Source organism: Pipistrellus hanaki (assembly GCF_964339955.1).
Source record: "Pipistrellus hanaki genome assembly, chromosome: 4".
Classification (NCBI taxonomy): Eukaryota; Metazoa; Chordata; class Mammalia; order Chiroptera; family Vespertilionidae; genus Pipistrellus; species Pipistrellus hanaki.
In genome coordinates this window covers 57,928,799-57,942,444 of record NC_140506.1, presented here as the reverse complement: position 1 = coordinate 57,942,444, position 13,646 = coordinate 57,928,799, and the positions used below count along the sequence as shown (strand labels likewise).

Sequence of the window (13,646 nt, the reverse complement as noted above, 5' to 3'; positions counted from 1 at the left end):
GGGTAACTCTGCTCTCATATCTCCCTCTCAAAGCTTTCACACAAGTGATTGCTAATTGAGTGGCTGAGCTTAAGAAGGACTTTCAGATCTTTACAACTCATGTGGCTAACCAGCAACTTCTTAGAGTGAGCATGGGGTTTTGTCCCTCTCATTCTCAGGTCCTGTAAATTCTAAAGCATCATCATGAAGTGATGACTGAATAGCACTTGGTCCAAATAATACTAATTTCACATTAGGATTATGTCCTTAGGTTTCCCAAAACACAAAAGGGGATTTGTGTAGTGTTACTGAGGGGGGAAAAAAAAAATCACAATTGAGACTGATTATGCAGCTATCAGACATGGGGAGATTCTGCAAAAATGTTGGTGCTATAGTGCTAGGTTGATACCAAAACATTACATTATAATTACAAGTCTGGAAGAAAAAATAAACAGGAAAAGAATGCTTGCCTTTGGGAGATGTTATGATGTTAATTTCCTGTGTTTTCAAATCTTTACAATGAAAAATCAGTTTTTATGTGAATTGTTGCATTTACCTTGTACTCTGCGAAGTGACTTTCCAGTGCAGAGAGCACGAGATTGGACTAGGAGGTGAGCAGCCCAGGTCTCTTTTCAGCCACTAACTGTGACTTCAGGTAAGACACGTTCTTTTTGGGTGTCATATCTCTTTAACAAAATGACTGTGTTGGATTAAATGATTACTGAGTTCCCCTTTTAATAGTGTTATGACTTTAATGACATCACTGTATAGTGTTAAAAAATGCTATGAAATGAATAATTTCATCTAAGAGAATGGGAAAACACTCAAGGAATGATTCAACTCCATATTTCAGATGTAAGGGGAACATCCATTGTGTTACTCGACTTGTAACATTTCAAAGCACAGAATGCACAGTTTTGGTGGGCTCCTAGATGATTTATTATCATACTGTACATACAGATTGCTTTACAGATTTCCCAACAGCAAGATAATATGCTTTTGTCATGTTTTGTTTTGCTTTTTTGACACATCTAGGTGACTTACTCAAATAACACTGGCCCTGGATAAGGTTAGTTTCAACAGTTTGCCAATATCTATTTTGCCTCACGTTGCATATTATTTATGTTCCTGGAAAACACCCAAAAAATGAGCCTATGTAGTCATTTAACCAGGTTATTCAACTTAAGTCCAAGAAGCTACAGTTGTGTGTGGCTCTCATTTTGCCTGCCCCAGCTTTGGGCAGCTCAGCCGATGAGTGTGCTGTGTGAGAACCGGAACCCACTGCCAGTCCCACCATTGAAGAATATGGTAGCTCAATCAAAAGCTAATGGACATGGTTTTGATGAGCTCTCTACAAATGTTTTCTGCATTTACATGTATGGCCAGGTTAGACTTACATGCTTACCTAAAAAAAGTAATGATAAATCTATCTTTGTATTTAAGGAGTCGATAGCACCATTTTGACAAGCTTTAAAAATCACTTTTCAATCAGAAGTTGGGAAGATAGTGTGTGATCTTGGCTGTGTAAACTAATAGTTTTATACATATACTAGATATAAATAGGGACTCATAAAAGGGTGTGTACGGGGGGCAAAAGAGGGATGAAGAAGAAAGGACTTGACAGGACCATTAAGTTGAGTAACCTGGTTATACATATACTAGAGGCCCAAAGCACGACATTGCAGCTCTGGCTTCATCCAGAAGTTCGGTTGATTTGCATATTATGCTTTTATTATTATAGAATCCTCCAAATCCTACATGCAATGTTTTTGACTGGCTAATCTAAACTACTGGAGAGGTAGGTTTCCTCTATATAATGGTGTCCTGTCATCTAATCTTTCATACTTATGTCTGTCCAGTTCAGTAAATTTTTGACAGCCCAGGAATACAAATTTCTCTACAAAAAACTAGACAGACTTACCAGATAATGCCACATAAGCCTAAAGAACCCTTGTAGGAGGTATTCTTTTCTTAATGCCTGCTAAGTTGTGTTTTCTGATTCCTCCTTGTATCTATATCTTAGTTTCCCTTTCATCACTTATATGATAGCCAATCTTTGTTCCTCCTTCCATTTCATTTGCCCTAAAGAATAATGCAGCCATTCACAATCACAGGCATGATCTGAAACAAACGAAGTGGCAATACAACTAATGTATATATGCCGTAATCTGATCCTAATGGGTATTAAAAATGTTTTGAAGATGGGTGTCAAACACTGCCTGCAAAGAATGATATAAAAAGGGATTTATAGAAGGGTGTGTGCAGGGGCAAAAGAGGGATGAAGAAGACTTGACAGCCACTAGCTTGATGTTTGAGGAAAGCAGTTGTGAACATTTTTAAATTTCATTGTCTGAGACTTAGGGTTTTTTTTTGTACAGCTTATCTTTTGAAGTGTAAGTGTGCAGATATCCTATCTCAACTGCAGGGATTGCCTTTTCAGATCAGATCATTATTAAAGGGTTAAAATAACTATAGCAGAAGTAACTTGATGCAGGCTGTTGGGTGATTTCTAGAGTCACACGGAGTTATTCAGATATTGGAGTTCTGCAAAAACATACTCAGATAATCACTATCATTATTTACTCTGCTGTCAGTGGAGACCTAGCCAAGGCAGTCTTTGCATCAACTGACGATGTGCAAAAATGTCTTTGATGTCTTGGGTGATTTTTTATTCTGCTTAGGGATGCCCCAAATTAGTAAAGTGCATAGGAGATCACAGAGGGCTATGTCCTCTGAGGAAATGCTACACATGTGTCTTCCAAGAATAAGAAAGGAGCACAGTGGTTTCTTATTCACGTTTGCACAAGATCTGAGACTTTTGTGCAGTCTTAGCAACACTTCCCTTAGGTTTCAGCCTTTCAACCCCAAGTTGTTCCTTCATCACCTTGCCTTGCATTTCTTCACTCTAAATTTTTCCGCCAGATGCATCCCTTTCCTCCTCCCTACCTGCAAAGACTTTCCCCATCCTTCAAATCCAGCCAGTGTTCCCAGGAAGCTTTCCTTGATCATTCCAGGCAAAAAGGAGCTTTTCTTCTTTCCATCCCTAGGGGCTTACTGTCCGTGTAGATATAGCATGGGCTACACATGAAAACTTGTTTCTCCAACTACAAAACTCACTCCTAGAGTAGCTGAATTCATTCTGATTCCTTCATTGTATATAATAGTTCCTCAGTGAAAGTTTACTGAGACAATGAATTCCTGGAATGGGATATTCCTGGAAGCTTCAAAACTAGCAAATCATTTCCTTAAAAGTATGCTTGTGATGTAGGTCTAATGTCCCCTAAACTCCACTGTTTAAAATGGTTCTGAGAGGAAAATTAGTTATTGACTTGGGTCATTTCCAAGAGAAGCAGGTAACCCAGATGTCGAGGGAAACAGAGAAATGCTTTTAAGTCTACTAACAACTGCTTTCAAACTGAGCAATTATGAAAAATAGGCAGGTAAGAATGTGGAATCCTAATCTAGATTTTATCTTTTCCCTCTCCCATTCTAATTGTCTCCCTCCTACATACATTAACTAGGAGGAGCTGGCAGACAGTTCATCCCTTCCTCCCCTCTCCCCGCCTCCCCGGAACTCTACAATGTGTGTCAGTGGTTACATCATATTAATTGCTACAACAATTTCTAGAAAACAATACATTATTTAACTAGAGTCATGATAATTTTAGGTATTCTTAATAAGTTGATGATAGGTTTTCTACTTGATACTTGTAACCTTGTCTGCAAATGTTGAAAGTCAAACACAAAGGTCATGCATGCCTACATTTCTCAATATCGGTAAGTCCTGCTTCCCTTAAGGCAGAAACGATGGAATGAATAATTCCTCTGAGACAGAAATAGACTAAAAAAGGGCCCTTCTTAGGTTTTTAACCTTTTGCACTCCGAACCATTCTGGACATTGGCTACCAGCTACTCGACGCTACTTTGCGGCGGACACGTACGTTGAATTAACTCAATTCCCTGTAATCACTAATAAACTGCAATGTCTCCCCTGAGAGGGGACATCCGAGTGCTATGCTAGAATTCCGATGACCCTGAGAGGGGACAGCGGAGTGCAAAGGGTTAAATATGTAAGAACAGTAAAGGCAAGCATTTACTCAAGGCCCCCACTTTTCAAGTAAATTATGTAACAACTAGAAAACCATGGAGATTGAAAAGAAGCTTTCTTGCATGAAATAATTGGCCATCTGCCTGCTCCCTGAGCTATTGATGAGCAAGTCATTGTTATGAAATGTCACAATAAAGCACATTTCCTAAAAATGACTAAATGATTTGAACTACTTGAAAATATTTGGAAGGACTTAGACCAAAGGGCTCTCTTATTTCTTAGCTTACTAAGTAACAGCTCCAAATTGACTTAACTGTGAAATAGCATTCATTGTAAGATATCATTACATGATTTTCAAGCGTCGAATTTCTAAAACAGAGTGGTAGAAAGCTTTCTAATTTCCCTCTCACCCAAGTCAGTTCATACTCTTTCTTTTTTTAGGAATGTTGCAATTTTGAAATTTTAATTCTGTAGGGAAATTTTATGGTTAAGTTCTACTTTCAGCAGAGTTATTGTGGTAAGACTATCTGCAATAGAAATAAAGCTCTCCCACCTTCCTAAGAAGCAAATGAGAACAGGAACCTTAAGCTGAGGAGAAGGAATCTAGAGCATAGGAATCTTTATTCCCTAGATGTCACCAAAAGGCATGGCGTGCCATGAAAAGCCAGGGTTTGTGGTGGTGTGTTTTTTTAAGATATATTATTGATTTTTTCACAGAGAGGAAGGGGGGATAGAGAGCCAGAAACGTCAATGAGAAACATCGACCAGCTGCCTCCTGCACAGCCCCCACCGGGGATGTGCCCACAACCAATGTACATGCCACTGACCCGAATCGAACCCAGGACCCCTCCAGTCTGCAGACCGACGCTCTATCCACCGAGCCAAATGGATTTCGGCATGTGGTGGTCTTTTTTCATTAATTTTTATTTTCTGTAAACATTTTAGGCTTTTCTGGGCCATATGGTCTCTGTTGAAACTACTCTGTTCTGGTAGCATGAAAGCAACCAGAGATAATATATAAATAAATGAGAGTGATCATGTTCTAGTAAAACTTTATTTAAAAAAAAACAAAAGCTGGCCTCTGGCAGTTTTGGTTTGTAAACCATAGTTTGCCTAACTCATGAAAACTATTCTTGGGAGATTTAAATTCATTTCCTTGGGAAAATTACTTTTTTTAAAATACCATATTTTATATGTGTATCACAAAAACCATAGATAAGAGAATGATTGGCATTCAAATAAGAAAGAGTATAAACATCGGCATTCAAATAAGAAAGAGTATAAACATCAACCCCTAACTCTTTTACTAATGATCACCTTTCACTGATACCCCTAGTTCATTGGGCATCATGAATCTCACTTAAAACTTGTCTGCTGTTCCTTTCTATCTCTCTCTCTTCCCAAAAATTAAAACTTGTCTGCTGTTCCTATTCAGTGAACTCATAGGAAATGTTAAAACTTCAAAGGAAACACAGCAACATCTGTCAGTCAGACTTGGAATGCTATTATATTGTTTGGACCTAACTACTTAATAAAGTGGTTACAGTAGGTAATTCTTGTGGCGTTAGGGCAGCCATGAAAATATTACTGAGACTGTGTGTGAACAGAAACACCTTAGGAACTTCTGGCATGAATAATCTTGATGATAACAGTGTAAACAAAATTGTCTGTCATGAATACACTATCTGTATCCTGTGTTACTGCATATTAGCTGCATGATAGGCTATGGAACAGGTCAGGTTAGAGGAGGCAGTCATGAGATGTTAAAAAAAAGGACACAAAAAAACTCATACTTGTATCCTTTACAAACCAGATTAGCTACCATACATGTACCAAGGAAAAGACAAAGGACAAACCTAGTAAATTCTTATCATCCACAACTGACTCAGAGTGAGAATCCTTAGGGAAAAGAACAACTTTCAAAAATTTTAATGTGAATTCTATTGCATTGAGTAGCTTGAAATGATCTTTTAAATGGGCAAGAAAGCTTATTCTTTAATCTGACTAAAACAAAGTATTTGTCATTTTGAATACAATGAGTCACCGCAAAGATCTCATGGGTATATTCCATATCCATGGATTTCCAGGTCAAGATGTCCACGTCAAAACTTCTTCAAAAAGTGCTGAAAAAGACTCATAAGAACTCAGTATAATTTTGCAGTCTTAGTTCCAAAGTAGATTCTGGGCTACCAAGGACCCCCACATATCTGCAACCAGTGTGGGATCTCACAGTCCTAAAGGGCAGCCTGATGGCCAGAGGCATGGAACAAGTGGTAGCAAACCAAGACACTGGGAAGAGCAAGTGACTGGTGGAATCCCATTTTCCATGACTGAGGACCGGCAGGCAATACACCAACATTCGAACAGCATCACTTACCATCAGAGCTTGGGGAGAGGTATTCTTCCATTTGGCTCATGTGCACTCAACCAGATCAGATGCCTAGAGTCTTCTCTAGAGCAATGCCTGATTCCTGCCACAGAGTCCCGTCATGGGTCATGGGAAGACTTGCATCCTGCCTAGGTGGACCTCTGGCCCAGGCGACAGAGGAGAAGCTGAGAGTTGAAAATCAAGCAAATCCTCTAGTACATCACAAGCATTTATGAAAACTAGAATTCTAAACAAGGAAGTATACATTAGTCATGTTTGTTATTGCTCTCCAAGATAAGTATATAAATGATTGGACTTCATAAGCTGAAGTGATCTGAAAGGCGTAATAATGACAAAAATTGGTACTTAATAGGGCAAAATATAGAAGGAGGAAATGCTGAACTTGGTTACTATGAGTGGATAGCTGATTTCTCTCCTGTGGTCTTTTATTTTCTCTATTTGCCGAGGGACCAGAAAATTCTCCCGAGTTGTGCCAGGGGAAGAAAAACATGTTGAAAAAATTATAGAAAATGGCTGCATACATTTCTGCTTATCATATGGCTATGAATATTATACCAACATTGAGATTACATGTGCATAAATGTTTAAAAAAAAAACACCGAAGAGAGACACACACAGAGTCTAACTACTTAACCAGGAACCATGCAGATGCTAACTATGATCAAAGGACACATTAGTGATGAGCATTAAGAAAATTGGAATATGACCTAATACACAGCAATTACAAGGACATTACAAATGCTATTATGTAGGTAAAAGTCTGGAAACTTTGCACCATCTAAAATAGTATACTGAATACTCTGCAATGACAAATAAATTACATAATGGCATTGTAATTGTCAATTATATATGAAGTTAACCCTCAAGAAAAACCTAGTGTTGATTTTTTCTTTTTACATTTGCTTTGCAAAAATAATCCTAAAACAGAATAAATGGTTTACTAATTTTACTCTGCCTTTTCTGGCATTTACTTTTTTTTTTTTTTTTTACCCTAATTTCGAATGCAACCAGATGCTTCTGTAAAAAATAACCACACACACACACACACACTGAATTATGAAACAAAATGGCTCTCTTTAAATCTTCAGTTTGTGGGCAACCCAGGCAGTTACCTTGCCATGTGAAACTGGAAAAAGGGATTGCTAGATATTCTAAATTACAAAATATGTTTAAAATGCTATGTAATTGAGGTCACAGTATAAGGCAAACTGTTCTTTTTAAGTCTGCCACTAAAAATGGCTATGGAACATTGAGGATTATTCTAAAATAGCAGTATGTAAGAAGTATTTAAAAGTCATTTGAATCCATGTGTAATGGCAGTGTTGGTTAAGAAAATGTAAAAAATAATAAAATAGCCAGCTGATGGTCATATCCACACTTGGGAGCTTATTGTCCTCATCGTGTAATTTACATTATTCAAATTTGGTATGTGTTAGATTTCCAGAAATAACTTGCTTGCAACACAAGGATGGTGCCAGCTGAGTCCAGGCCTATAAAATCCTATTAAGGTTCTCTGTGCAGTCCTTCCTGACTGGGGACACATGGTTCACCCACAGTAAATATGGGTCCACAGGAATTTGCTAGGTCCATGGCAGTACTCAGGAGAGACTAGCCTACAGTCAAGATTCCAGGGCCCAAAGGGATCAGAGGGGCTATGGCCAACTGACAATTAGCAATGCCCAGCAAAGAATTGTCCTCTACAAGTCATGCTGGGAAACACTCCTCTGAAGCACATGACAAAGCAGAAGTGGCCAGCAGAGTTTTTACTTATTTCAGGCTATGACTTGTCTGAAATATTTCCCTTTTGGCCTCCTACCAACTCATCAGTGTGGAAAACGGAAGCAGCTCAAATCTAATAATCTAGCATAGAAATTCAGGTGTCATTTTGTTTAGAAAACACTCTAGAACAGTACTATTCCGATAAAGTAACCATTAGTCACATGTGGCTATTGAGCACTTGATTTATCAACGGTGTAACATCTACTCCTGATTTTGAATACAGTATTAAAAACAAACATTTAAAATATTAATTATTCATATTGATATGCTAGAATAATAGTTTGGATATGTTAGATTAAAATATACAGTTAAATTTGCCTAATACTTTGTTTTATTTTTTAAGTGGCTAAGAGAGAATTTTAAATTATGTATGTGGCTTGCATCATATTTATATTAGGCAGCACTTTCAGTGTTTCCCAAAGTGTGGTACGCGTACCCCCAGGGGTACGGGAAGAGTTTGGTGGGGGTACGCGTTGCACCGGAGTTTGGTGGGGATAAGCACTGCACTGTGCTTAGCTGCGCCTAATTCTGCGTTCTCATGAGTATGAGGGGTACTCAGCGGTAAGAAAATTATAGAAGGGGTCCACATATGTCAAAAGTTTGGGAAACACTGAAACTTCAACCATATTATTCTAACTTCTACCTTATTTTGTTGTCACTTTCAGAATGTATTCGTGGAATGAATGAGCTTTACAGTTTGAGAAAAATCACTGGGATTCCAATTAGGCTTTTTAAATAGCAGAGATAAAGATTGTTCTTTCTGGGAAAATAACCTAGGTTATGCTATGCATCTGAACTACTCTGAAAACAAAAATTAATAATGTAATATAGGCGGAGACCGGTTTGGCTCAGTGGATAGAGCGTCGGCTTGCGGACTGAAGGGTCCCGGGTTCGATTCCAGTCAAGGGCATGTACCTTGGTTGCGGGCACATCCCCAGTGAGGGGTGTGCAGGAGGCGGCTGTTCGATGACTCTCTCTCATCGATGTTTGTAACTCTCTGTCCCTGTCTCTTCCTCTCTGTAAAAAATGAATAAAATATATTTTTTTAAAAATAATGTTATGTAACTGTCAGCTTTAAAATGCAAAACATAATTTATTGTTCTTTGCTAAAATTCCCTTAATTCTTTTGCTTTAAATATAATTTGACTAAGGGTTACATTATGAAGTAGTTTGTCAAAATAAAGATCTGTCTGCCATTATTTAGCTAAATAATCTGAGAGAGATGATCTATCCCATTTCAACAGGTAATATCAATGTTTGCAGTTCTTTCAAAATGTTAACCCAATAATTTGAACCTATGTTGTATTTTTTTCTATTTTTTTAATATACTTTTTAATTTTAGGTTGTATGTCTATGAAATCTTAGATTGAATCTCTTGGCTGAAAGGACCCATTGTTATGAAAACTTGACTTGTTTTCCACTGAAATGACTAAATTAGCCACTATTTAGGCATTATTAAAACTTTAACATAAAAGTCAAGATTTAAAACTTCCAGTGATTTTTAAAGAGTGCAATTTATAGATTAAAAATAAATTACCTTACACCCTCTAGAACTCATCAAGGAATAGGCATGTGTACACATTTAGATGGGTCAAACTCTCCCATTGACACTGGCCTTGGCATTCACAGTGCTGTTTCTGACATCCACAGGGCCAGCCACTGACGGCAGCCCTGGGTGCTGGATGACAGAACTGCCCTGGGAACAAAATGGAGGTGGCTGGGAGGGATGGTATGATCTGATCTTCCAACTAATTGCCATTCTACAATTAAGATCTATTTTCCCTCTCTTCTTCCCATTTGAAATATATGGAACTTTTACTGTACATACCTGTGAAGTCTCACTGGGAAAAGTACACCACGCAATTTATCTTTTTTAATGGAAATCTTAATGCTTAGTAAAAAAAAAAAAAAAGCCATCTTAGAGGTTAAAAATAGTGAGCCCTTTATAATAGCTGAAATGGAAATTTTGAGAGAGATAAAGATTGAAAGAAACAGACAAGAAGAGGATAAGTACTCTCTACGAATTAAAATAAAATAAAACAAAAATCACCTTTCTCTGAGCCCAGATGATGTGCCTCACTTGAGGGCTATTTCCTCCATGTCAGCGACCTGTTAGGCCCTTCAACTATGGAAGATGAGAAATCCTACCTTGTCTTCTTCTCAGGAGAATAGCTGTAAAGGAAGATTTGTGCTTGGAAAGCGGAAGGTCTGCCAAGGTCCAATCACCCTGGAAACCAGAGATTTTATTTCATTGTCCAATATAATAGCTTTGAGGAAGTACCCAAATAATTTTTTTAAGATCTCTTTTTTGGAATAATTTTATGCTATAGTCATTTTTTATTATAATTTTGTACATTGAATGTAATTCTTTTTTTAAATGAAAGTGTACCAACATGTGATACATAATTTCATAAATGTTCATTTCATTTCAAATGAAATAAATCTGAGGTACTTGTAATTTAAATGTGATTTCTATAAGGGAAAGGTTTATATATTAAAATCAAAGAGATATTTTTGGGAAAAAATCATAGTAAAGTATAAAGTCTAATGTTACAGCTTCTCAAGTCTGACTTAAAATCAGTGCTTTTTCCTCCTTTCTTTTCTGTTTTTTAAGGTAAATGAAAAGTTGTACTGTCCTAAATTGACATGAACACTTTCAAAGCTACGTTGCAAAATGTGGGCACTTCATTCCAAGTGTGAGAAAAAGATATACTAGCTTTTTAAAAATATCTCGTTTATAATCAGTATATCTAAATAACCATCAATTGAAAGGGAAAAAAGATTTTATAAACCAAAATGTTTCCTTATTCTAGTAAAATAAATAATGATTTTTTAAATGATCTTTCAATGAAATACTATTCCCACTCTATTCAGACATTTTGGCATCAGCCTGTGGAATAGATTTTTCTAAATATTTGGAACTTGGTAATTATAAAGTTTATCCATAACAATGCTCCTATCTTTAAAGTTGTACACATTCATTAATAAATCCAATTTTACTTGAAAAATGATGTCAATATTCGTTATTCTAAGTCTTAGTCTTATCCTGTCCTTACCCCTTTTTCTTCCCTAAAATTATTTTTTAAAATATATTTTTATTGATTTCAGAGAGGAAAGGAGAGAGAGAAACATCAATGATGAGAGAGAATCATTGATTGGCTGCCTCCTGCATGCTCCCTATTGGGGACCCAGCCTGCAACCCAGGCATGCGCCCTTGACTGGAATTGAACCTGGGACCAGCTGAACGTGGGAACCTTCAGTCCACAGGCTGACACTCCATCCACTGAGCCAAACCAGTTAGGGCTTCCCTAAAATTTTTTACTCCTCCCTAAGTGTTGTCCATGAGATAGCAATGAAGGATGAATTGGTAAAATACTTTCCTTAGGATTGTAAAATAGAACAATTGTATCATAGAATATTTTTGGTTATTAGTAATATAGAATATATAACTAAGGATAAATAAAAAAGCATTCTCTACACAAGCTTTGGAGCATATAGCTTCATGGCCCTTAAAAGATGCTTCAGTTTCTTACTCTTGGGTTTTTTTTACACATGCCATACAACTATAAAGTATAACCATCTCCTTGTAAACACTTTAAACACACTGATGATAATAAGTAAAATGTGAATGTCATAGAAATACATCTTAGAGCACTACCTAGTACTGACTGAGGAACAGTCCGAAAAGATGACTGCCTTGTGAAGAAGTCCAAAGGGTACTGGATGGTTAGGTTTTCAAAGCAAAAACCAGTTAATATTTACTTCAAATGTGTGCTACTGGTCCCTGAAAATGCATGTTTTTAAATGTTGTGTTTACTTATTTCAAATTTAACTCTCATTGGTATTAAGTATCCATTACATACCATAGAAAACACTATTTTTCATAAAGCAGTCACATGCATTGAAGTTAGGATTACCAGCTGATATACATGTATTTTTTTGCACCTCAAGAACAGAATCACTATAGCGCACATCATGCTTCCACACCTTCCTTGCTGAAGAACGAAATGTATGAAGTACCAGGAGTTGGCTTCCAGGTTGGAAGGAAGCCAGCTCAGTGCTCTGGCAGGACTGCATCATTCTGCTCAGCTCCAGATCCCAGAGCAGGCTCTTCCTGCTCTTCTTCAGGCTCCTCTTCTTCCTCCACCGTGTCCACCTGCTCCTCTGCAGGGCTCTCCTCTGCTTCTGGGTCAGCCACCTCTATCCCATCCTCTGGTGACTCGGGCACCATCATGTCGGCCTCAGCTTCATTTGTATCAGCCTCTGGATCTTCTGAAGCCCATATGTTGAACAGCTCAGCCTCTGCCGTCTTGGCTGCCAATTGGGCCCCATCTTTTTTAACCTTCTCTTCTGGAACAGCTGGAACAGCTTTAACAGCTTCACTGCCATCTTGTATTGGAGATGGCTCTCGGCTGGCCTTCTGGTTGTCCTGAATGTTGCCATGGCTGCTGCTGGCACTGCCCAGCCGGGAGGAGGCCACCACGGCCTTCACTGCTGCCTGATTGGAAGCAGAGAAGGGTCAGGTGTCACCACCACTGAAAATCCCAAACTAGAGCCTAATCTCAACTTTGCATTTAGGAAGTTTGCTTTTTATGTTAGTGTTCCATCTTTCAAAATATTATTATACCAAGATTGTTATATGAAAACTCGTTTGGAGAAATAACAGAAAAGTCTCTCTAATCCCAAACCAGTCTGTGTATTTAATTATGTGGATAAATGAAAGCCCAAGTAAATGTGTTTGTCCATGAATTACCAGTTTTCAAAAATTTTAGAGTGTGTTTTCCAAAGTATTTGTTTCATGAAACATTGGTTCCATAGATGTATTATTTTAGAGGTTATAGGGATAAAAGAGTTCCATGGTTAGATTTATTTTAGAAATACAGAGTTAAGTTAAGGTTATTTAATCCAGATATTTTAAATTAGGTTAACCATGAAACTTGTCAGGTTTATTTAGTATCGGCCTATAAGTGATATTTGAGTAGAGCACCATTTTTTGCCCCCAGCTATTCTCTAAAATTCTTGTACATATAGTTGGTCCTAAACACCAATATATGAGAAAAGCTGTTTTCTCTATTCCACATATGCCTTATAAAAATAGATATATTTCTCTGGATAATTTTCTATATCATTTGAATTTTTAAAATTTTTACCAAATATGCTAATTATATATACATTATAAAACATAGTTTTTAAAGATTGTTTCCCAATATTCACACATTCAAGGAAGAAGACAACTTTCTGAGTAAATATCAATTTCTTAAACAATGCCATTTAAGGTCAGCTTTAAGTAAATGAGAAGCAGTGATAATGTATTTGGTGAGTAAATCTCAGTATACAACACATTTCCTTTAGTTAACAGTAAATTACTATCATGGATAATTTAAGACTGTAAGTGGCTTTATACTAGCACGGTTAGGATCTCAAAGCAGGATTTTCCTGTTACTGCAGGAG

At 37.3% G+C, this 13,646-nt stretch overlaps 1 protein-coding gene across 1 annotated transcript in view; it reads right to left on the bottom strand.

Annotated features, from left to right (window-relative positions):
- Positions 1 to 5,515: 5,515 nt before the first annotated feature.
- Positions 5,516 to 13,646, bottom strand: part of CAMK4 (calcium/calmodulin dependent protein kinase IV) — a 143,565-nt gene continuing 135,434 nt past the window's right edge. Inside the window, exon 12 of the mRNA XM_084882843.1 lies at positions 5,516 to 12,693. Within this exon, the coding sequence (XP_084738969.1) occupies positions 12,250 to 12,693 (444 nt within the window). The 3' untranslated portion in view covers positions 5,516 to 12,249. The remainder of the gene's footprint in view (positions 12,694 to 13,646) is intronic.